The following is a 22160-nucleotide window of genomic DNA, read 5'->3' as shown; positions in this document are numbered from 1 at the left end:
ATAATTAATAAAAAAATCGAAAAGGTTAGTATTGGAAGTCAATATTTCATCAGTTTTTTCATTACCTAAAATCACGCCACTTTATCAAGCCATATTGAATAGTCAATCTTTAATTTACTTAGACTAATCTATAAAGATTACAATATCTTAGTTTGATTTCTCGTAAAAAAATTTACCATAAATTTCGCTCACTTATTAATTTATTATTATAAAAATATAATATTTTTACTCTTTGATTTTGATGTACGAAAATGACTTTGTAATGTATATGCGCTCTCTGAGTAATGTACGAAAAAACTAGTTTAATGTTTGGGTCTATTTGAATTCATGCCCCTTGGGTTTAGCAATTCATCGGGCTAGGTTGTAGTACCGACTATCAAACGAAAACATCACCAAGGCCAGAGAGATGAATCCTTTTCCCAAGAGTTTAGCAATCCATTTGGCTAGGGCATATTACCAATACTTTCCTATAATTTGTGTTTTAATTGGTGGGGTTTGGTTTCATACAAATGTTATTGTATGAAAATGGTATTTGATTGTCTGACTCACACCCATTAATGTACAGAGCCAGAGAGATGAATCATTTCCCCAAGGGTTTAGTAATCCATTTGGTTATGGCATATTACCATCATTTTCCTAGAATTATGTTTTTACTCTTTATTTTTGGTTTCATATAATCCTTGATGTACGAAGATAGTTTTGTAATGTAAATGTGCTCTCTGAGTAATGTACGAAGACGGTTTTGTAATGTATATGCATTCTCTGAGTAATGTACGAAAGAAGTAGGTTAATGTTTGAGTCTATTTGAATCCATGCCCTTCGGGTTTATCAATCCATCGAGCTAGGTTGTAGTACCGACTGTCAAACGAAAACTTCACCAAGGCCAGAGAGATGAATCCTTTCCCCAAGGGTTTATCAATCCATTAGGCTAGGGCATATTACCAACACTTTCATATAATTTGTATTTTTATTGTTGGGTTTTTGTTTCATATGAATGTTAATGTATGAAAATGATATTTAAATGTATGAATCTCACACATTAATGTACATGGAATATGACAGAATAATGTAATACAACATTATGTACAGTAAAGAAAGTTTGAAGTCATGTACAAGTATGCATATATAATGTAACATATTTATGGTTTTAATGTACAATACATCAGTAGCAAATAATGTAACAATTAACCTGTATAATGTAACCTAATAAGTTTAAGAATACAACAATGACTACTACACCAAACAATAAATAATTGAACCCTACGAGAACAACTCTAACTCTTTGCCCTTAGTGAACGTTGTGCTAGTGGGTTGGTACTACACCCTAGCCCCATGGACTACTAAACCCTTGGGGATTGGATATAACTTCTGCCCTTCATCAAACAAATTATAATCTACATTACTTAGTAGGTGACATATACATTAAATTACAATTTTTCGTACATTATAATCTACAACAAAATAATAATGTAGCACATCTTTAAACATCTTTAAAGCCAGTCATTGCGCTAATGCAATGGGCATGTCACCGTCAAAGTCATCCTCGAAATTGATTCTTGCACTCGTTGAACCTATTAGAAACACATACAATAAAATATCAGTTAATGTACATCTACAGCTAAACAATGTAATAGAACATGATGTACAGATCTAGGTACATGATGTAACAGAACATTATACATAAAATCAGCATCGATTGATGTACTTATCTATCTCAATGTTGTAACAGTAAATTATGTGTAAGTCATGTACAACTATGCATGTATAATGTAGCATTGTTTCCTATTGAAATAATGTACAAATACAACCACGAAATGAAGCTTTATAATCAAAATACTGCATAGAATAATGTACAGTGAGAGCAGGAATAAATTAACAGTTTGGTTTACAATAATGTACATTTATCAAAGAATAATGTATTAACTAATGATGTATTCGTAAACCACCATGATGTAGCACAAAAAGATACTCCATATAATAGAAGCTATTCATGTACTAAACTGCCTACATGATGTAACATGTTGAATATGATACTGTATCAATGCAATATACGAAAACAAGAGGGGAAAAAACAGAGCATAGAATGAAGGAATTTTCAATGACGAATCCCAACTGTAAAATCAAATCCACGCCAAATTAAAAATACTCGTATCCCAAAAAAATGCAAAAAGGAACGAAATCAAAACGGGAATTGTACTACAACATCAATTAAGAAAAGCTTCAAATTGCAGAAAAAACATTAATTAACAGAAGCCCAATCGTGAGTAGTGAAATCTCGATTTAAGGAACAAGTGGAGTAGATTGAAAATAAAAAAATTGATAGAGTGATTAGAGTGAAAATTACCTACTTTCGCCGTCTACAGAAAAGACTAGACGATTGTGCCGCCTACTGTGTATTTCACTTCATCTTGACGGCGACAAATGGAGGAGAAAACTGTTTTTCTTCGTCAATTTAGGGCGGCTAGGGTTTTGGTGGAGAGTAGAATTGAGGGAGACGTGAGAGATGAAATGAGAGAGAGAGAGAGAGAGAATGGTGTCAATCCATATTAAGAATCAGAATCATAATGTCTCGCTGAAATCATGGAGTTGCAGTTTAAAAACTGAATTATATAATTGTTTGTATCCAATTTTGCCCTTTAATGTACGAAAACCCTATTATAATGTACCGACTGATATTTAATCAAAGCCATCAGATTTATAGATCCAAGGGATTACATTAGTCCTATGTTTTATACTAAGGGGTGATAAGGAGTATAATGCAACCCTATATATATATATATAGTCCCATTATCCATAAACCCACTCTTAAAGACCGAACCACCGAACCATACCAAATTAGGGCTTTTAGGTTTAGTTTTTTATGGATGAGATTCACAAATTTATAAATTATTTTCTCCTTCATCACCAGTCTATTTTTATTCATCCGAAGGTAAATAAGTCATACTAACACGTTACGAATATTTAACTTCATTCCAAAATATATTACTTCATTCCGGTAGGTTTTTACTTCATTCTAATATGATTATTACTACATTCTAGTACGTAAATGCAGTTTTGCCGTCGCGTGCCGTTCTTTCTCTCTACAATATCTATCACCACCGCTACGACGCTGATATGGTGTAATAAACACATGGAATAATATAATAAATTATATGGATGAAGTATGTGTAGAAGCATTTTAAGTCCTACTGGAATGAAGTAAAAACCTTATCCAATGAAGTAATAACGTTTCTGAATGAAGTAATAAATTCACTTGAATAAATTGCATTTTTTAATGTCAATAAAGTAAAAACTCATGTCAATGAATTCGAATGAAGCATAGGTTGAATCATTTCAAAACCTACTTGAAGCAAGTAAAAACATGTTGTAGTTTCAATGTATTACGTACAGAATGAAGTAATAAACCTATACAATGAAGTAAAATTGGCTTGTAATGAAGAGCGAAAAAAATTTACACAACAACATATCTCATCAAAAACTAGATTTGTTACTAAACACAAAACGAAGCATAGCGGAAAAATCGATCAAATAATAGAGGTGAAAAGATTCATTTTGACAGAAGACACTGAAAGACACAGACACAAATATAAGAAATGGAGCAAAACAAATAAATGAAAAATACAACAAAAGGTTTAAGCTCTATAGGGCATTCTGGTGTATTTAAATCTGTAAAAATTCATAATCAGAACGCACCTACAAACTAACGATGAAGTAAAGACAAGTTTCGATCAACTGGATTTAGAATGATAATATGTCATAATAGGATGAAATCGCGGCATACAAAAAGTTCAATTGTCTTACACGGAAATGGGTCATACTAAACACAAAATGAAGCATAGCGGAAAAATCGGTCAAATAATATAGGTGAAAAGATTCATTTTGACAGAAGACACTGAAAGACACATATACAAATATATGAAATGGAGCATAACAAATAAATGAAAAATAGAACAATAACCATAACATGTATTCTCAACAACGTCATCGGAGTATGATTGATTATCTACGTGCAGAGTAGAATTTGTGTCGGATTCCATTCTTGGTGTTAGGATCTGCCAACGACTATGATCTAGAATTGAAAATAGAACAGATTAATATGGAACATGATTGGAGTTGGGATCTCCAACGACGATGATATAGAATTGAAAATGGAACAAATATATCTGGAACAAGTATAATGGAAGTTTGACGGTACTGTGGCTGAAGAAGATGAAGATACGAAGGAGATGAAAATGAGGAATGTTAAATCATAATTCACGCATATGATTTGTTAGTGGAAAGAGACATTGCAAAATTATAGGAGTTGGCAAAACAACCGATGATTAGCTAATTACTTTAGTAACCTTTTTGCATTTTTAATGAATAAAATAATAAGATTTAGTTAATAAAGTGAGTCATCAGATGTTTTCATCGCAAGATGATCTCGCAAGATCCTAAGGCTGGAAGTTGGTCTTGATTTCTTTATTTAAACCAATTCTTGTTTTGATCAAAATCATATATATATATATATATATATATATAACATATTTACATTTTAATCAAGTCATTTCTTTTTGGTCCATTATTTTTACGAAAATAGTGTTTTATAGAATTAAGTAAAAGATAAAATGACTCATTTGACTTAAAATATCCTAAAAAGAATATGAATCAATTAATTTGGGCTTTCGGGTAGAGAAAGTATAAAGAAGAGCATTGAAGAAATTTACAAAACTGATTTTCGCCTAAAACAGAGATACAACTTGAGCTATATCTAAAATGTAATTTTGATTATAAACGAGGAGATATACCAAAGAAATCTGGTTAGTTTGGTTGAGCAATACCAATACTACTATCAATTTTATGAATGAATCTAGAAAATAGTAGTACTTGTTTAGTAGGAATACTTATTTTAATTATTTAATTTCATAGATTGTTAGAATTTGATTTGATTTAGTGTTTCTTTCACCGATCGAATGGTGGGATCATATTACTCTGCATCAATATCATGAAGTGGTACAAAATTTGCTTAATTTTATGGAGAAACCAAGATATATATTATGTGGAAAATAAGATCAGGGGATTATTGCTTCGTCATTTTTGGCCTTTGCCTTCTACGCTCGAAATTTGGTAATCCATTTTCTGATTTGATCGTTTTCCTCATTGTCATTGTGTTGATTGCAGCGTTTATTGGTTATCGATTGTCAGATGGAAGGCTGAGAAGTGAGATAATCTGGTTCGTGTGGAGTGATTCTATGGAGTTTCTCTGTTTGCGATGCGAAAAATTGGACAGTGCTGATCATGTATTCGCCTGAACTCCGCGCTGTCGATTCCAGTAGCTCTCGACTGCGTGTATATCAAGTCTGGAAAGGGGAAATTTATGTTGCATTTTCCTAAATGATATGGTGAATCAGCGATTTAGATACTGATAAATTTGATATGGCATCAGTTACAACTTTAAATCTTGTTCATACTACTGTTTAGTTCGATCTATGTCATGCTAGTGTTCAAGAATATCTAGGTTTCTTTTAATCTCACTTGTTGATCTCTGCTCGAGTATATTAGAGGATAAGTGTGGATGCTATATTCAACAAGAGTTAGCAGTAAAGTGGACGAAGAAGGCAACTTTTGTTTGTGGTTGAGTTAGGAAGTTCTACTAGAACATAGGCTACACATCATCATCATTGTGTTATTGTCCTGCTAGAATTAGGGTAGGACATTGATCAGATTGATTACGATTCCTGACTTTTCATTCTGATATTATATCTTTTCCTGATCAAACTACCATTGGGAATGCACATCCTCTAAGCACTGCCTTTCATCCCCATATTCTGTTGCACCCGAAAAAGTTGGAGCTGCCACTCCCAAGAAATCAACAGTCATCTTCTCTTGCTCCTGGAGAACTAGCCCGCTGGAATGACCGCCTCCTGATGAACCCATAAACACCGAAAGATCATATATGCCCATCTCTGCAACATCACCTCTAAGAATTCCGCTTGAAGCAGTGGATATTTGGGGCGCGGCCGTGTTGAAACCAGCCTCAGAAGAGCCCTTGTCTGCGACGTTTCGGGTTTGAGTGAGGTAGCCTGTGAATCCTCTGAGAAGAATTGGAGACAGAGAAGTGCTGTCACTGGTTTTTGAGCCCATTTGTGCAGCCCTCTGCAGCAACGCAGTTGCTGATGTGTAAGCAGAGTCTGCTGCTAAAGGGGGACTACTCAGTCCCCCAATGCCAGCCGGTTTCAGAGTTCTTGGACTGTAAAATGGATTGAAACTGCCGGCCATCATCATCCCATGCGTGCTCAGTGACAATGGTTCGTGACATGATAAATCTATAGAAGCAGACAAGACTTCTTCAGCATGGTTTTGCACCATTGCTCCACCAGCGTTATGCTTCGCCATATAATTCTCCTCGTTCAAAGCATCGCAGAACGCTCTGTGAGTCACGAAACTGTCCTTCCTGCCAGTGGCCGAGCCAAAAGTATAGCTTAGAGGGAGCTCAAACATCCTCTTCTTGTTATTTCTTTGACATGTACTGTTACAGTAATCCCTAATTAAAAAAAAAAAAGTTGGAGCATTTTTCACTTACCGTGAGAAGATGGTGCCACAGTCACAGCGGTACTCGCGGGTGCCACAGATCTTGGCATGCGCCTTCCAGTCGGACTGGACAGCGTAGCGCTTGGAGCACTTGTCGCACTTCCACTTCTTGTCTCCGTGCTTCCTGCAGTAGTGCTTCTTGATGCCGGTGAGGTCACCAAGGGCGCGGGCAGGGTTGTGGTGCACACAGTTGGGCTCCGGGCAGACGTAGACCCGCTTCTTGGCTTGTGTGGCAGGCCTTTGCTTGAGCTTCCATGGCAGGTTGTGGCCTCTCCTGTGCAGCTGCAGATTCTGATCTCGTTGGAATCCTTTGTGGCACACTTCGCAAATGTACCGGTTCGTCGCCATTAGAGTTCTCGGTGATAAGGCCACCACTTCTGCATCAGGATCTATAGAAAAAGGTTGATGGGGGCTTCAGCCCCTCCTACTTCTTAGTGGTTGTTATTGTGTAAGTTTATGTAAATTAGGTACAATGTTTTGGATATAATAATTTTTGAAGTAAATCCAGAATGAGGTGCAGACTTGCCTGGATTTCCAGGGAGATTGCGTTTCTTCTTGGATGACGACGTACTGAGGGGGCGAGAAGTGGAGACGTCGCCGGCTGTGTCGGTAGGGCTGTGAGGTTGGAAGTGGTGTTCTTCTCCGAAATCCTCAACAAAGTTGGAGTGCATTATGATATTTTGCATGCTTTTTGGGTAGCTACGAGGTAAAGGGGTGTCATCTTATATGTAATGAATGTTTGTTAGTAGCAGCCAGAAACAAGGACAAATTGCATCCATGCTTAATCAATACAATAATGATATAATCATTCTCATTATCTGCATTTTGTCTGTTCCTCTCTTATCAACATGAGCCTGCAACTGAGAGAGAGAGACGTAGAGAAGAGAACAGCGGTAAACATCCTTAGAAAGAGACGAGTGAGGCCTATTGAAGGAGTATTTAAATGCAGTCTTACCTGCTTTGCCCAATTGCTCATGAGTGTGTGTATGTATTTGTTTGTTTGTCTCATGCATTCGAATTAATTAGATGAGCCCCAAATAAGTATTTTAATCCTTGATGATGTATGATGTGTTAGGTGGTAAGGGAGCTAGAGAGGATTGGGGTGTGTTGGTGTTGCTACTTGCTTGTTTGGTGTTATGAAATGGACAAAATAATGGATAAATGGAACCACCATTTTCATTTTTTTTTCTTTTTTTTAATATTTTTTTAGAAATCACCGTTACATTTTATTTAGATGTAATCATTCGTCACGCACTGATTAATTTTGAAGCAAGTATACCGAATTTTAAGAAATGGAGTGCTATAAGAAATGGTGTGCGCTTGGTCTAATATTGTGGTCATCTCTGATGCCAGGTTCAAATCCATGACTTATAACTTTCTGCTTATTTATTAATAAGATATTCGTCTCTTCGGTTGGCTTTAAAATGGCTAGAGCCCATAACGCTTCTTTTGGTCCCCCACGTATTCTAATTGCTACACTATTTGCTTAATTTTCACATTTACGGTTCAATAATTGAGTTGACTTTAAAGTTTATTTTTTACATTTACAATTCAATAATTCAGTTGACTTTAAAACAAATAAACTGTTGTGTTCATTGAATCACGTCTTGTTCATACGTTGCATGACAAATGAGATCGTTGATATTCAGCAATACCACATTATTTGCGTGCACCGGTTTCCCTTTTACAGTAGCTTTTTAAAATAAACAAAAATGATGCTGATCGACAAGATGTGGATGTAATATATGTGAGTTACATATGAAATCAATTCAATTAAATAAATATTAAAATATAGTACTAGGGTTGTTCGTTATTAAAGATTAAATCTCATGATTAAATCTCATGATTAAATATGTATTATTATGTTTGGTTCATGAGATTGAATCCCACAATTTAATTATAGATGGATAGTATCATGATAATTAGTCATAATCATCCCCTTCCAACTAAAATAATCCCACAATTAATCATAGATAGATAGTTTCATGATAATTAGTCATGACAACTGAGGCATAGTACGTAGTAGTACTATTGTTCTACATATAGTTATTACAGTACTTGGTTTATTGCTAGGGATTCAAAGGCAGAAAGAGAAACCTAGTAGTACTACTTATATTGTGAATTTGTGATCATAAATCTTAGAAAGTGAAATGTTAACTTAGAAACAAATACTTGAGGATGTATAATACTGATGACTTTAATATGATGAAATACTTATATATTGATATAATTAATTAATTCAAGTTTCGCTTGTTTTTTCACCTTCAAATTTGGAAACACATAAAATAATCTGGAAGCGATTCCATGATCTCGTTTCATAAAATTATTGAAGTATTGAGGCGTTGCTCCATTGCCTACAACATGAATTGACACACATGAAACACTTTACATGCCATGCCACAATAAAACGACCGAAAATTTAGCAAACATACAACACATACATATCCACTCAGGAAAACCATATTACAAGTAGGAGTATATAGTAAGTAAGTCACACTTCATAGGTCATTCCAACCCTAAGAAGCCTGTTCCTTGGTATCGCCAGCATCTTCTCCCCCTGCCTGAAATTCTTCCTCAGAAAACTGTAAGCATAGTTTATCACAAACTTCTTCATCCACGACGACTCCTGCGCCGCCACCACCTCCACCTCTCCGATCAGGTAGAACACCCCCTGCTCCATCGCCGCCTCCACTGCCCTCGTCTCCTCCTCCGCCCCGCTCGGAATCGCCGCCATTACCCTCACCCCGTCCGACGAATTCGCCGACCTCCCAAAGGACTGGATCGGCAGCGCCTCCTCCACGTGGACCACGGAGGAAGTCGATTTCCTAGCAATCGGACCCGACTCGGCAATAATCGGAGCGTTGTTGTGGTGGTGTTGATCGGCGGCGGTGGTATTCATGAAATGCTCGTGCCTGATGAACTCTTTGAGATTGTCGACCAATTGCCGCTCGAACTCGTCGGACTCCTCGATTATATCCTTGTATCCATACCGGACGACGCAGCGGAATATCCTGGCGTCGAGGGGCTCCACCTGACGGAAGAGGAAGCGCTCCTCGTGCGCGACCTTGCTGATGGGGATGGACTTAATGGAGACGAAGATTACAACATTGTGCATCGATGGGATGTTGGAGATGAAGTGAGGGAACATGGGCGGGATCCCCTGCACCAGCTCCGAGTACAGGAGGCCGATGCCGGGGAGCCTGGCCACACCACTGCTCTTCACCAGCTCCTGCAGAAAATAATATTAGTAAGGGCTATATTTTTTAAATTTTATTTGAAAGTGAAGTTTACTATATATACCTGCACGTGGCCGGTGGAGACCTTGTTCCCGAGCTCATACACGTAGCGCTTCTGCTGGGCGTAGTGCCAGATGGCCATCATGGTCATAAGCACTATAGACAGGGCTAATGGGAGGTAACCTCCCTGGGTGAATTTGTATAGCACTGATGAGAAATACACCATCTCCAGAGACATGAATACTATGAAGAAGGACAAAATCCACCAGATTTTGGTCTTCCATATCATCAGCATGATTAGGGTCACCATCAGTGTGGTTATGACCATCACAGCAACCACTGCAATACCATAAGCGTGGCCTATCTTTTCGGTGGTTTTGAAGCCGTAGGTGACGAGGACGCAGGCGATCATGAGAACGTAGTTGATCTCGGGGATGTAGACCTGGCCCTCGTATTTAGCTGAGGTGTGGACCACCTTCACTCTTGGGAAGCAGCTCAGGCTCAGCGACTGGGAGATGATGGCAAACGCCCCCGATATCATAGCCTGACTGGCGATGATGGCCGCAGCATTTGCTACCACGAATGTAGGCCAGTACAAAGGATCTGCACATAAACCATATACTGCTGAGTTAGTTAAAGTTTCTGGCGATCCCCTAGATTCAATCATAGAAATTCATGAAATTTCATTTTATAACCAATTAATGGAAGGAGTAATAGTTGAGACTTATATACTAGTTTCAGTTCTCTCTTATATACTGCTAAGTTAGTTACAACCAATTAATAGAAGGAATAGTTGAAAGTGGTATTTGTCTGTTTCATTTAGGTAGGCTCACCTGGTACGGAATCGTAGAATGTGCTGCCAATATGATCCGGGAACTTGGAAAGATATGCAGCTTGTCCAATGTATGCCGTCAGAAGAGACGGAAACACAATTCCTGAGAAACTTATCTGCAACGTAACATATATATATATATAGGTAGGTGTATTGATTTAAAGAAAAATAGGTGATTATACGAGAACAAGGAAATGGAAGATCCTCATCATACCTGGACAGCAGGTACATTAAAGTGGCCTAGATCAGCAAACATGGCTTCGGTCCCTGATCACCAAAAATATGAAAAAATAATATTAGCAACAACTGCAAGCATCTATATTTAGAGAGAGAGGGGAAAGAGAATCACCGGTGATGCAGAGAACGACTCCTCCTAGAGAGACCCATCCCTCTTTGCCGTTCCTTTTGAAGTAATTGATAATATACACAGGATTGAAGGCGCGCAAAACGGTGATGTCGTGTTTGAACAAGTTATACAAGCCAAGGCCGGCTATCAGCATGAACCAGATGCAAACCGCCGGAGCAAACGAGTACCCGATTTTGTCAGTTCCGAAGCGTTGCACGCTGAAGAGGATTATCAATATGGCTATAGAAATGTACACAACCGCATCTGCAAAAAAATCCATTCACAATACATGAGTGAAATTGTATTGTAAATAAATAATTTACTACTAATTAATTATTCACCTTGGCCGAGCCCCTTGATTCCTTCAACAGCGGAGAGAACTGAGATGGATGGAGTGAGAACGCCATCACCGATAACCATGGCAGTTCCGAGGATTGTTGCGAGGAAGAGGATGATCTTGGCAGTCAGGCTTCTCTCGAGTGCGTGTTTGATCTTCTGAGCCCGACGCAGCTGGTTTGACGGCGTATCGAGCCGGTAGTTCGAGAGCTGCCGATCCTCGGGTTGATCGTTGGGGATCAGCCCCACTTTTGCGTACCGGCATATCAGGGAGTATAGTGCAAACGTTCCTCCTATTTGTTCAGGTATATTCCATTAATTATTAATTGTCACATCCATGTACTCCATAAAACAACATTTTTAGTGATGCTCAAAATAGTGCTATGCTCATTAGTTGGAATAAGACAAACAAAAAGTTCTTTGATTCAAGTAACATCATTCCAAGCATTATCAAAATATGTCGTTCTGTATGGTTTTGTGACAATTGAGAAAAATTGAAAATTTGATCAAATTTTGTGATTTAAATGATTATCATACTTAATTTTGTTTTTCTAACGGAGTAAGGACTTGTAATTGAGTGATGCAGCGTGCGTACTGCGCACAAAATACTATAATTAGGTGATACTATGATCATATGATGATTTTGATTCTTTGACACACTAATAAAAAAAATTATATATGTTGGAAAAAACCAACAATTAATCTTATGTATATCTCAACAACTTTTGTTTCTTCTAAAACGTCCAAATTCATGCAATATATATGTTCCCAATACTTTTTAGGATTGACACTAAAAGTTGCGGTCGCAGGAAGATTAATTTCAACATAGTATACATTTAAAATTATTTATGTGGTTTAATCGCACGCAGCTGTTGACTATGAGATGTAAATTAATAAAATATACTGTACTACATATTTGAAAGGATAGTGATAAAATTAAAATGGAGTTTGAAATAAGGAAAAGTGCAAGCTCACCATCGCCATTGTCATTAGCCCATAAAACGATGAAGACGTATTTGATCATGGGTATTAAAACGAAGGTGTAAATGATGAGGGATAGCACGCCCAATATGTCGTCTTTGTGTTTGATGGTGCCGTCGAAACTGCTGTCGAAAACATACAACGGCGACGTTCCGATGTCTCCGTATATTATTCCCACGCTTTGGAACGCTAGGCTCAATGTCCTCCCCCAACTTACCTATTCATTCATTCATCCCACATATCACATATGGCTTTAATTAAACTCCGATTTCGAAAATTAAAGAATTCGTATATTCATGCCATTTTATGTGTCTGTCACCACTTACATAATTTGCATGATGAAGTACAAATTCTAAGAACAAAAGAGATTTAATAAGAGCAATTAGTTTCATATTTTAATATTCGTAGATCTCTATGGAACATATGCTATATAGTACTACTATAATCAACATATAGTAAGAAAGATTCTCAAATTTTTGTTTTTTTTTGAAAAATATATGAAGCAGAAGAAAGACCTGGGTGGAGGCGTGATGGGTGGGTTTGAAGGAAACATTTCCGGCCTCCATGTTGAGGGAGTCTACGCGGCGGAGCTTGGCCCACGAGACCTTCCTCTCCTTGATACCGACCTCATTTTCAGCGGGTGGGTTGTGGGCTTCTTCCGACGCCGTTTCCGTGTTGTGGTGCGGCTCGGCCATGTCTGATGCAGTATTGTGCTTGGCAAGAAGGCAATGTGATGGGTGGTGGTGATGGTGGTAGAGGGTTTTTATAGGGCGGATGGCATGAGAGTCAAACCAAGCATACTATTAATTTAAGTTCGGAAATCGAACGTTGTTACATTGTGTGGAACCTTAAGTTAAGTCTACTATTAATATGCCACCTGACGTGCTCCGTCATCATTGGTGGAAAGTGGAAACTTAAATATTTTATGTGCATTATTGGTGCTCTTTACTATTTGGGATCTACTAATTACTTGTTTAATTTTGTCATGACATCCTTCTCAACACTAATTTTCTACCATTGTACTTTCCTTCATTCTTTAATTTATTTCTTTCAACTGCTTATTCGGAAATTCCAACCACGGAAGAGAATCGGATTATAGTAGTAGTAGGGAGTACTTTTCTCGTCTAACATTCAGCAGTAGTACTTTTTTATTTAGGTCGTTAATTTGAGATTTATTTTTTATTGTAATAAAATTAATATTTTAAGTGTAATGAGAGCTTATTTAATAATAAAATATTTAAAACACTCTAATATACTATCCCTGTCCGTAAAAAATGGAGTATAAACTTTTGAAATGCCACGAATTTTAATGCACAATTAGTAAAGTAAGAGAAAATTATTGGTAAAGAAAGAGAGAGGAAGGAAAAATGGGTAAAGTAAGAGAGAAGAAAACAAAAAGTAGTGAAATTAGTTATAGTGGATTGTAGGGTCCACTTACTAAAACACTCCATAAAGATTCAATAGTTTCTTTGAGCGTCCACAGTGGGAGGGCCGCGGCTCTCGGCCCGGGCTTGGGCAGCCCGCGGCCCCCCACTACTGAGGCGAGCGGTGGACGCGGCTCGGGGGGGTGGACGAGGGAGAGCCGAGCGCTCGGCCAGGCCGAGGCTCTTGGGCACGCGGCTCGGCCCGCCACTGCAAGGGCCGAGAGCCGCGGCCCTGCTCACCGATTTATTTATTTTATTTTTTTTAAATTCGAAAATTATATTTATAAATACTATATTCATTCCATTTTTTTATCTTCCTCAATTCTAAACCCTAAAATTTCAATCTCTACCATTTTCAAAGTCTACAAAATGCAAGGTGGAGATGATTCTCCCGGCTATGAAGAATCGGGATTTGGCGCATTTTCGTCTTCCCAACCGTGGAGATCGAGTCCGACCCCCCCTCCAACGCACCTGTGGAGTCCACAATCGCCGCCGCCGTGGCAACAGACACCCCAACTCCGGGGTCAGTCCTCCTCTCAGCCGCAGAGGAACGTGGGTCGTCCCCAATCGGGGTTCGGCGACTACCGACCCAATATGGACGCGATCAACAACCGTTCTCAGCATTCCAATCCTCCCAATTCCAATACACCCAATCCCCTCTATCTGAATCTGATAGATTCACGTTGGAAAAGTTGATGGGAACACCACCAGAGACCCCGATGTCCGGTACTCAAGGCGGCCGCGGGCGAAATCAAGGCGTTGGGGGGCGAAACGGCGGCGGAGGTGGGCAAAATGGCGGAAATGGTGGGGGGTGAAGCGGCGGCGGTGGTCGAAGCGCCGGCCGCCGAGGAGAGCATGGCACCGGAGGAGGTGGCGGCCGAAGTGGTGGGCGAGGCGGCGGCGATGGCGATGGCGGTGGCGGTGGCGGTGGAAGCCGGCGGTCGACCTACTATAGCAATGAAGAGTCCATTGCTGTAGCCAAAGCCTGGTATGCGGTCACGACCGATTCTATAGTCGGTACGGATCAGACCGACGTTTGTTTTTGGAATCGCGTTCTCGATGTGTACAACGAATTCAAACCAGATGGGAGCGTCGAGCGTACAGCTAGCCAGGTCCGGAAGAAGTTCGAAAGGATTACTAAAGCGTTGAAGAGGTTCAGTGGCATATACGAGACCCAACTCCGCCTTGCTGAGAGCGGCCGCACCGAAGCCGACGTACGAGCGTTGTCGTATCAGTTGTACAATACTGAATCGTGGCCGAAGTTTACCTACTGGGACGAATACCTCGTTCTGCGTGACTGCCCGAAATTCAGGGTCCTCATCGACAAAGATCCAGTCTCTGGGCCGAAGCGGACTAGACTGGGCGTCGCCGGCAACTACAAAGCAGAGTAGTGACCACGCACCTTCGACCTGAACGATGATGCTTTGGAGGAGGAGCCCCCTCCAGACTCTCTCGGCGCCCACGTCCGCAGGGCCAGCGTGCCGCAATCCGGGAATCTAGAACCGGCTCTCAGTTCTCCGTCGCGACCTCTACAAAGAATGCCCTCAACACCGCGGGCGGCTTTGGCTCATACCCTAGAGGTGCAGATGATGAAGCAACTTCAGGAGAATTTGGCCTTGTACGAGAAGACAACTGATCCGGAGACCAGGAGATTCTACTACGACCTCATTATTCGACTGAGGTCGAAGTTGGGATGGGCCGAAGGGTCGCAGTCGGGCGGTGCCAGCGGCAGTGGGGTCGGTGCAAGTGGCAGTGGAGGCGGTGACGATGATGTGATGGATGACGATGACAACACCGAGTAGTCGGGCGGTGTGCGTCATTTTTTTTATTGTATTTAAAACATTGTCGTTGTATAATTTTACCCTATCTATAATACGACGACAATTTGGTTTCAATTTTTTTTGTCCGGTAATTTTTAAAGTATGCATTTTTTTTTAAGTATGCATTTTTTACTTATTATATGCATAGAATTTTTATTCTAGTAATATTAAAATATACCAAAAATGTATAAAAATAATTTTAATTGTTGAAATATAAAAAACCAATGGTGTGTGGTGGCCAAGTTTTGAGGGCAAGGGCCAAGTTTGTTGGGCATGCCCAAGAAATGGTGGCTTGGGCATGCCCAAGAGGGCCACCATTGTGGACACCCTTAAGAGACGGTTCAAAATGGAAATCGTTTCTATTTTTAAGGGATGAATGTAGTATTAATTAAATACCCTAATTCAAACTTAAAATATAAATAGTGTAAATAGCTTGAGATGATCCGAAATAGAAAAATGAGAGTAACATGGGACAGAAGGATTATTATTGTGGGGTAAACTATCTCAAATAAGCAAAATTGTCATCTATTTTACTTATATTACCAATAATATTCCAGTAATTTCATAATCCCTTCGTCCGCGATATATTGCCTATATTTGATTTGGCATGAATTTTAAAAAATGTGGACAAAGTTAGTAGAATATGGGTTTAAGTGTAATGAATTAGTGGAAAGTGAGTTACATTTACCAAAAATGATTAAATAAAAAAAAATAAAGTGGACAATATTTCACAGACGAACCGAAATAACAAAAGTGGACAATATTTCACGAACGAAAGGAGTACTATTTTACTATAGAAATTAACAATTCCTTCATGAAAATAGATTACTAATATTGTTGTCTTAAACCCGTTTATGTAAATCAATATTGGAATACATAATTCGAACAAAAGTTCTGTTGGTTTAAGTAATAAATGATTTCTCTACATTCTAAATTTTTAATTAGTTGAATGATTCACTTGGATTTTACATAATTTTAGAGGGTAGTTTTACTTGGATTTGATCGTATATTGTGTATTTTGAGACATGGTTTATAGCTATTTTTCTATGTTATTGGTATTTTGACCATTTTGTGAAGAATGTGTAGAAAAAGGGTCGAAAATGAGCTTAAATGGCGAAAGGTGGAAAAAGGACGAAATTGTAGCACGAGGCTGGCGACTCGCCAGCTTCGCACCAGTACCAACCTGGCGACCCGCCAGGTCCTTCCTCCAGAATCGCCGAGAGCAGCTGGCGACTCGCCAGCTTCATAGTTCAACGAACCTGGCGACCCGCCAGGTTCGGCCGACAGATCCAAACAAGGAAATTTCGAGCCCTATTTAACCTAATGTGCATGGGACGCCTCCAACAACTTACACGCCTTCAACCCCAAAAATACTACTTTTTCACCTAGGAAGAAGAGAAGAACGAGCAGAGGACGAGTATTCATCGCAAGATTGAAGACGAGACCTCCAATCCGCCCAATCCAATTCTAGGAGTTTCTACTTTTAGTTTTATTCTTGTTCAAACAATGTTTTTGAATATTTCTTTGAATATTTCTTTGACTTTTGTGTTGAACATGAGTAACTAAATCCTTCGTAGAGTTCTACGGGGGAGATACAATGATTCTTATGTTTAATTGATTTCCTTTTTCTATGCCTTGGCTCATGTGGTCATTTTGATTTCTTCTGTGCTTATACATTTATTTGACTGATCACCTTATAAATGCATGTGGATTTTACTACAAGAACTGAGAAGTGAGTAGTTTAATTTGAAAGAGAAGAAATTGACGTCTTTGCCAATATAATCGAGAGATTTGAGCCTTTGAATGAAGCTAAGTATCTTAGGAGCTATTAGGAGTTGTTACCTTAGTTCTAGGAAGGAGACTTCGGTTCTAGGTAGCAATCTACAAATTATATGCTTTGAGAAAAGATATAGTTTTACCTTAGTGATAGCTTAATAACCCTTGAGACCCTTTGTTGGCATAGTTAGGAAGTTAGTTGAGCATAGGATAGTTGTTATCGATCCCGTAGGATTCTACCCTTCTCATCTTTAATCTACATCCGTTTTCTTATTTGCTTTTAGTTCTCTAGTTGTTTTTAATTGTTTTTACCTTGCTTTCAAATAGATTTAGAAAAACCAAAATTCCGATTCATCTAGATAGTAGTTGAGGTTGGTTCGTGGTAATTAGGTTGACACTCATTGTCTCTGTGGATACGATACTCTTTGCTTACTATTTGCTACATTAGCCCCATACACTTGTGGGTATACTTGTGTTAAAAATAAGTCGAGTCATTGAATCCTAAAACCTCATTTTGATCGACGTTTTGGATCACGTTTTTAAACTGAAATGAGAATTTTGGTGAAAATAACTGCCAAAAACTTCATTTTAATAGTTTTAGTTATGCATTAAAAAGTTAGACCATATTATGTGAATACAATTATGTACTATAGATTTTCGAATGAAATTTTCGGTACTCCAATATCCATAGGGAGTGTTTGGTAGACATGTTAAGTTATCATAGGATAATTAAGTATGATGGGCTTCAAGATAAGAATTGAGATTAAATCTAAGATAATTTATTTAGCATTCTTGTTTGGTAGCAATGACAAAAATTAAGATAAAGAACTAATTTAACCCAGTAAAATTAATCTTCTCCCAAATCCGTCCTTAATTTTTATAGTTTGATTATGATATAAATGGAGTTATATAGTTGCGTGAGTTGCTGGGACTTGGAAAAAATATTGTTATTATTATAGCTAGGACAAGTAACAATAATTACTTAAAATTAACTAAAATATCAATCAATCATTTTCTATTTATTCTCATTAGTTGAGCTGTGAGTATATTACATGGTGACATTAATTTTTAGTTTAATACTTTAAGTAGTCCTATATTAGTGGGTTTTGTAATTCAACAAAAAAATAACAATTACTTAAAAAATCAGACGATCAATCATTTTCTATTTATTCTCAATATTATCCTTGTTGATTCGTGCATTACATTAGTTTTTAGTTTAACTAGTCCCAAATTAGCAGGCTTGCTTTCCGTTTTTCTTTATTCGTTGGCATATAAGTTAATTATGCAGTCCTAATCTCTATTATTATATATTGAAATAAAATTAATTTTAAACCTAAAGTGTACTTTTCTTAATCTTAACACCTCGTACTTGATTTATTTTCATATACATATAATTTCCAATTGACTTGATTTTTTTTTATTTAAGGATTTTTGGATTTGCTATTTAAGATTTATTTATAAAAATAATTTACTACGGAAAGTCAATGAAAAATAATTGGTGTTTGGTTGTCAACCCATCCCCTCAATTATTTGCATTAAATAATACTAATACATAGTAAATCAGTGCATTTAAATTTTGTTTAATGAATTAATGGCGGTGACCAGGTGATGATGGCGACAATTAATTTCAATCATTTTCTTGTTTTACCACTATGAAAGAAACACGAGGGTTGAAAGTTGAAACTTAAACCTAATAATTGTCATAATTTATTCCACATAACTGGAATTTATACAAGTCAAGTATTCATTATACACTTCTCTACTCCCACATTACGACTTGTTGCTTTAACAAAAAATCGTAACAATATTACTACTATATAATACCACTATTCATAACAGAAACAATAGTAACAATAATAATAATATTATATATAGGAGTAGTGTATTTAGACTTTAGTAGCATACAGCTTCTTTTCTATGTGTGGAGAATCGATACTGATTAAAACTTCTATTTTTTGCTTGGTGTCTCAATTGTTATTGCTCTTGGTAAAATAAATTAATAGTGAAAGATACTGCGTTGGCGCAATGTTAATTTTTCAACGTGTTCAATGAAAGATTTATGCCTCGAAATTATTTTGTTAAATATAAATTCAGTCTATGCAAAGAAATTCACATTCGCATCCAAATCACATATATATGATATGACTCAAATTACACTTGTAAAGTACGTGACATACATGTGACAATATCAAATTTATAAAAACTCTACACTTTATCAAATTTATAAAAACTCTACACTTTCCAGTACACTTTTATGATATGTATGTTATTTTATGTTTATGAAGAAACCATATATCTCAATTTTAGGAATCAGATGCCGATATAATTTGTTAATATTGATTAACTATAGAGTAGAGTCATAATAATTAGATTTCACATATAATAACTCTTTCTCACTTCTATCTCATATAAGGATAGATATTAATGCAAATTAGTGTTCAATCACTAAAATGAATAATTACTACAGAAAGTGTTCATTTGATCCCATAAAGTATAAGATTTAATCATTTTTTTTTACATCAAATGAATGATAGTACTAATCATGTTAACTATAAACAAATTAATTTATAATATTGGTCGTTGCATATAAATTCTTTTTGTATTTATTATCATTATTCATATAAAGAGGACAATATATATCCATATTATGTTAAAGGGAGCATGTTTCGAGGAGCTCCATTTAATTTGGTTTGACCAATAATTCATATTAATGTAATTATATGTCCTAGAGCCCTAGTAGTCATAAACTAGATAAATAATACTACGAAGATAAAGAGAATCAATATTAGAACAACTACGAATCTCTTCAATTTACCAAATAAATTAATCATTATATTATTGATTTTGCAGACACGGATGGGCCGCGGAATAGAACTCGTGCTATTTTGACATTTTGCATTTTATTTATTTCATTTGTTTGTTGTAAATATTTTGTTAACAAAAACTTCGAAGCAGGCCCTACCAACGCGGAAAGGACAAATTTGTACTCTTTCTATCTATTTATAACAAATACAATACGTTTTTAAAACAACAAGAGATTTTAAAAAAACTCCATCCGTCCACGTATAGGAGTTCCGTTTATTTTTATACGCTTATTTTATAAAAATGATACTCTCTCCGTTCCATAATAATATAGTCATTTTGTCATTTTGGTACGTTCCATAATAATAGAGTCAATTCTTTTTTTATTAAAAAGTCTAACACATTTTTTCATATCTACTTTACTCTCTCTTACTTTTTTCTCTCTTCATCTCTCTACCTTTTTTCATTTTTCACTTTATTCTCTCTTTACTTAACTCACCAAACACAATTTTTCTTAATCTCCATGCCGAAAAGTTTTGTCTCCATTACTATAGAACGGAGAGAGTAATAAATAGTTAAAAGTGGAGATATAATAAAGTAAGAGAGATAAGAATGTAGATAAGACTGAGTATTTTTTAAAGAGTTCTTTATAAAAAAAATATAAAGTGTGAGAGAGAATTAAATAGATGTGTGAATAGATAGTACATAATTTGAGAGAATAAAGTAAGAAGATAAATGCATTATTAGGGACGTGATCAAATGCAAACTCTAAATATTGTACAAACTCCAAACTATGATCTGGACCGTTAGAAAATATCAACAGATCATGAAATAATAGCAACAAAAAATGTCAACACAATGTCAACGGTTGATGTTGTGTTGAAATTGTGTTGACATTGTATTGATATTGTGTTGATATCAGAATCTTGAAATTTTATACTGTGTTGACATTATGTTGATATTGTGTTGAAAAAGTTTGGAGTTTGTACAATATATGGGTTTGCATTTTATCACTACCCTACACATTTGCTAAAAAATAAAATGGCCCATTTTAGATGCGACGTCCTAAAAAGAAAAGTGATTGGATTTTGGTGGGTTGGAAGAGATAATAAATTAAGAGAGAAAAATGTATTCCCTCCGGTCCATAGTAGAGTCATTTTGCTATTTTTGTACGTTCCATAATAGTGGTGTCATTTATTTTTTTAGTAAAATTCAACACATTTCTTCTCACTTACCTTGCTGTCTCTTACTTTATCCTCTTTTCATCTCTCTATCTTTTTTATTTCCTATTTTATTCTTTTTTTAATTAATTCACTTAACACAATTTTTCTTATATTGCGTGTCGAAAAGAAACGCCTCTACTACTGTGGAACGGGAGAAGTATTATTAGTGCTAAAAAAGGAAATAACTTATTCTAGGTGGGATGTCTCAAAAAAAAAATAACTCGATTATAGTGGGACAAATGGAGTAATAATTATGCTCATAGTAAATGTCATGTATTGCTCAAATACTTGCACACCCTTAATTGCATAAAAAGATCAAATATTTTTTTTAAAATATGTTTGATTCTAAGAAAAATATTAAATGTTGAGATGATGATGTGGCATATTTGAAAATTGCATGATTTGAAAATATCATATACGCTCGATAGTACAATGATTGCACCATATATACAACTCTTTCCATCTCAATCAAGATGACACACTATTTTTTTTAGTTTATTCCAATTAAGATGATACGTTTATTTTTGATAACTTCCTCTCTCCAATTATTACCCTCGACTATTTTTATTCTCTTATTAAATATCCAACTATCTTTCTCTCCGATTAAACACATCAACCAACAACTTCTAAAATTCCGTGTCAATTAATAAATGTGGCATCTTAACAGGACGCAGTCTGTATTATGAGTATATACATAAGAAATGCCATGTGTAAATTTTGGTATGACACGTCTTCATTTAGTGTCGGATGCTATTTGTTGTGACAACAACATATACTACATATTTGAAAATTACGTTGAGAGAGATATATATAG

The 22160-nt window shown here is 36.7% G+C and overlaps 2 protein-coding genes across 2 annotated transcripts; both read right to left on the bottom strand.

The window, feature by feature from the left end:
• Window positions 1-5597: 5597 nt before the first annotated feature.
• Window positions 5598-7241, bottom strand: LOC125206363 (zinc finger protein GAI-ASSOCIATED FACTOR 1-like). The gene is made up of 3 exons (XM_048105629.1): window positions 7097-7241; window positions 6563-6959; window positions 5598-6433 (listed from the first exon to the last, which is right to left on the bottom strand). The coding sequence occupies exons 1-3, from the start codon at window positions 7239-7241 to the stop codon at window positions 5758-5760; spliced, it is 1218 nt and encodes a 405-aa protein (XP_047961586.1). The 3' UTR covers window positions 5598-5757.
• A 1698-nt stretch (window positions 7242-8939) lies between these two features.
• On the bottom strand, window positions 8940-13069 carry LOC125203978 (potassium transporter 5). Its single transcript, XM_048102509.1, has 8 exons — window positions 12817-13069; window positions 12296-12518; window positions 11326-11613; window positions 10988-11248; window positions 10853-10905; window positions 10640-10754; window positions 9871-10409; window positions 8940-9799 (listed from the first exon to the last, which is right to left on the bottom strand). Exons 1-8 carry the CDS (start codon window positions 12994-12996, stop codon window positions 9062-9064), a joined length of 2397 nt encoding a protein of 798 aa, XP_047958466.1. The 5' UTR covers window positions 12997-13069; the 3' UTR covers window positions 8940-9061.
• Between the last annotated feature and the right edge of the window lie 9091 nt (window positions 13070-22160).

Source organism: Salvia hispanica, chromosome 2 (assembly GCF_023119035.1).
Source record: "Salvia hispanica cultivar TCC Black 2014 chromosome 2, UniMelb_Shisp_WGS_1.0, whole genome shotgun sequence".
Taxonomy (NCBI): domain Eukaryota; kingdom Viridiplantae; phylum Streptophyta; class Magnoliopsida; order Lamiales; family Lamiaceae; genus Salvia; species Salvia hispanica.
The sequence above is the reverse complement of the archived record's forward strand: the minus strand, read 5'-3'. Positions and strand labels throughout refer to the sequence as shown.

Coding starts and splice junctions, on each gene's coding strand:
- LOC125203978 (XM_048102509.1), bottom strand. CDS start 12,996: ATGGCCGAGCCGCACCACAACACGGAAACGGCGTCGGAAGAAGCCCAC. Junction 12,519..12,816: donor CCCATCACGCCTCCACCCAG/GTCTTTCTTCTG, acceptor ATGAATGAATAG/GTAAGTTGGGGGAGGACATT. Junction 10,410..10,639: donor ATTCTACGATTCCGTACCAG/GTGAGCCTACCT, acceptor GTTTATGTGCAG/ATCCTTTGTACTGGCCTACA.
- LOC125206363 (XM_048105629.1), bottom strand. CDS start 7,241: ATGCACTCCAACTTTGTTGAGGATTTCGGAGAAGAACACCACTTCCAA. Junction 6,960..7,096: donor CAATCTCCCTGGAAATCCAG/GCAAGTCTGCAC, acceptor CTTTTTCTATAG/ATCCTGATGCAGAAGTGGTG. Junction 6,434..6,562: donor TGTGGCACCATCTTCTCACG/GTAAGTGAAAAA, acceptor GGCCACTGGCAG/GAAGGACAGTTTCGTGACTC.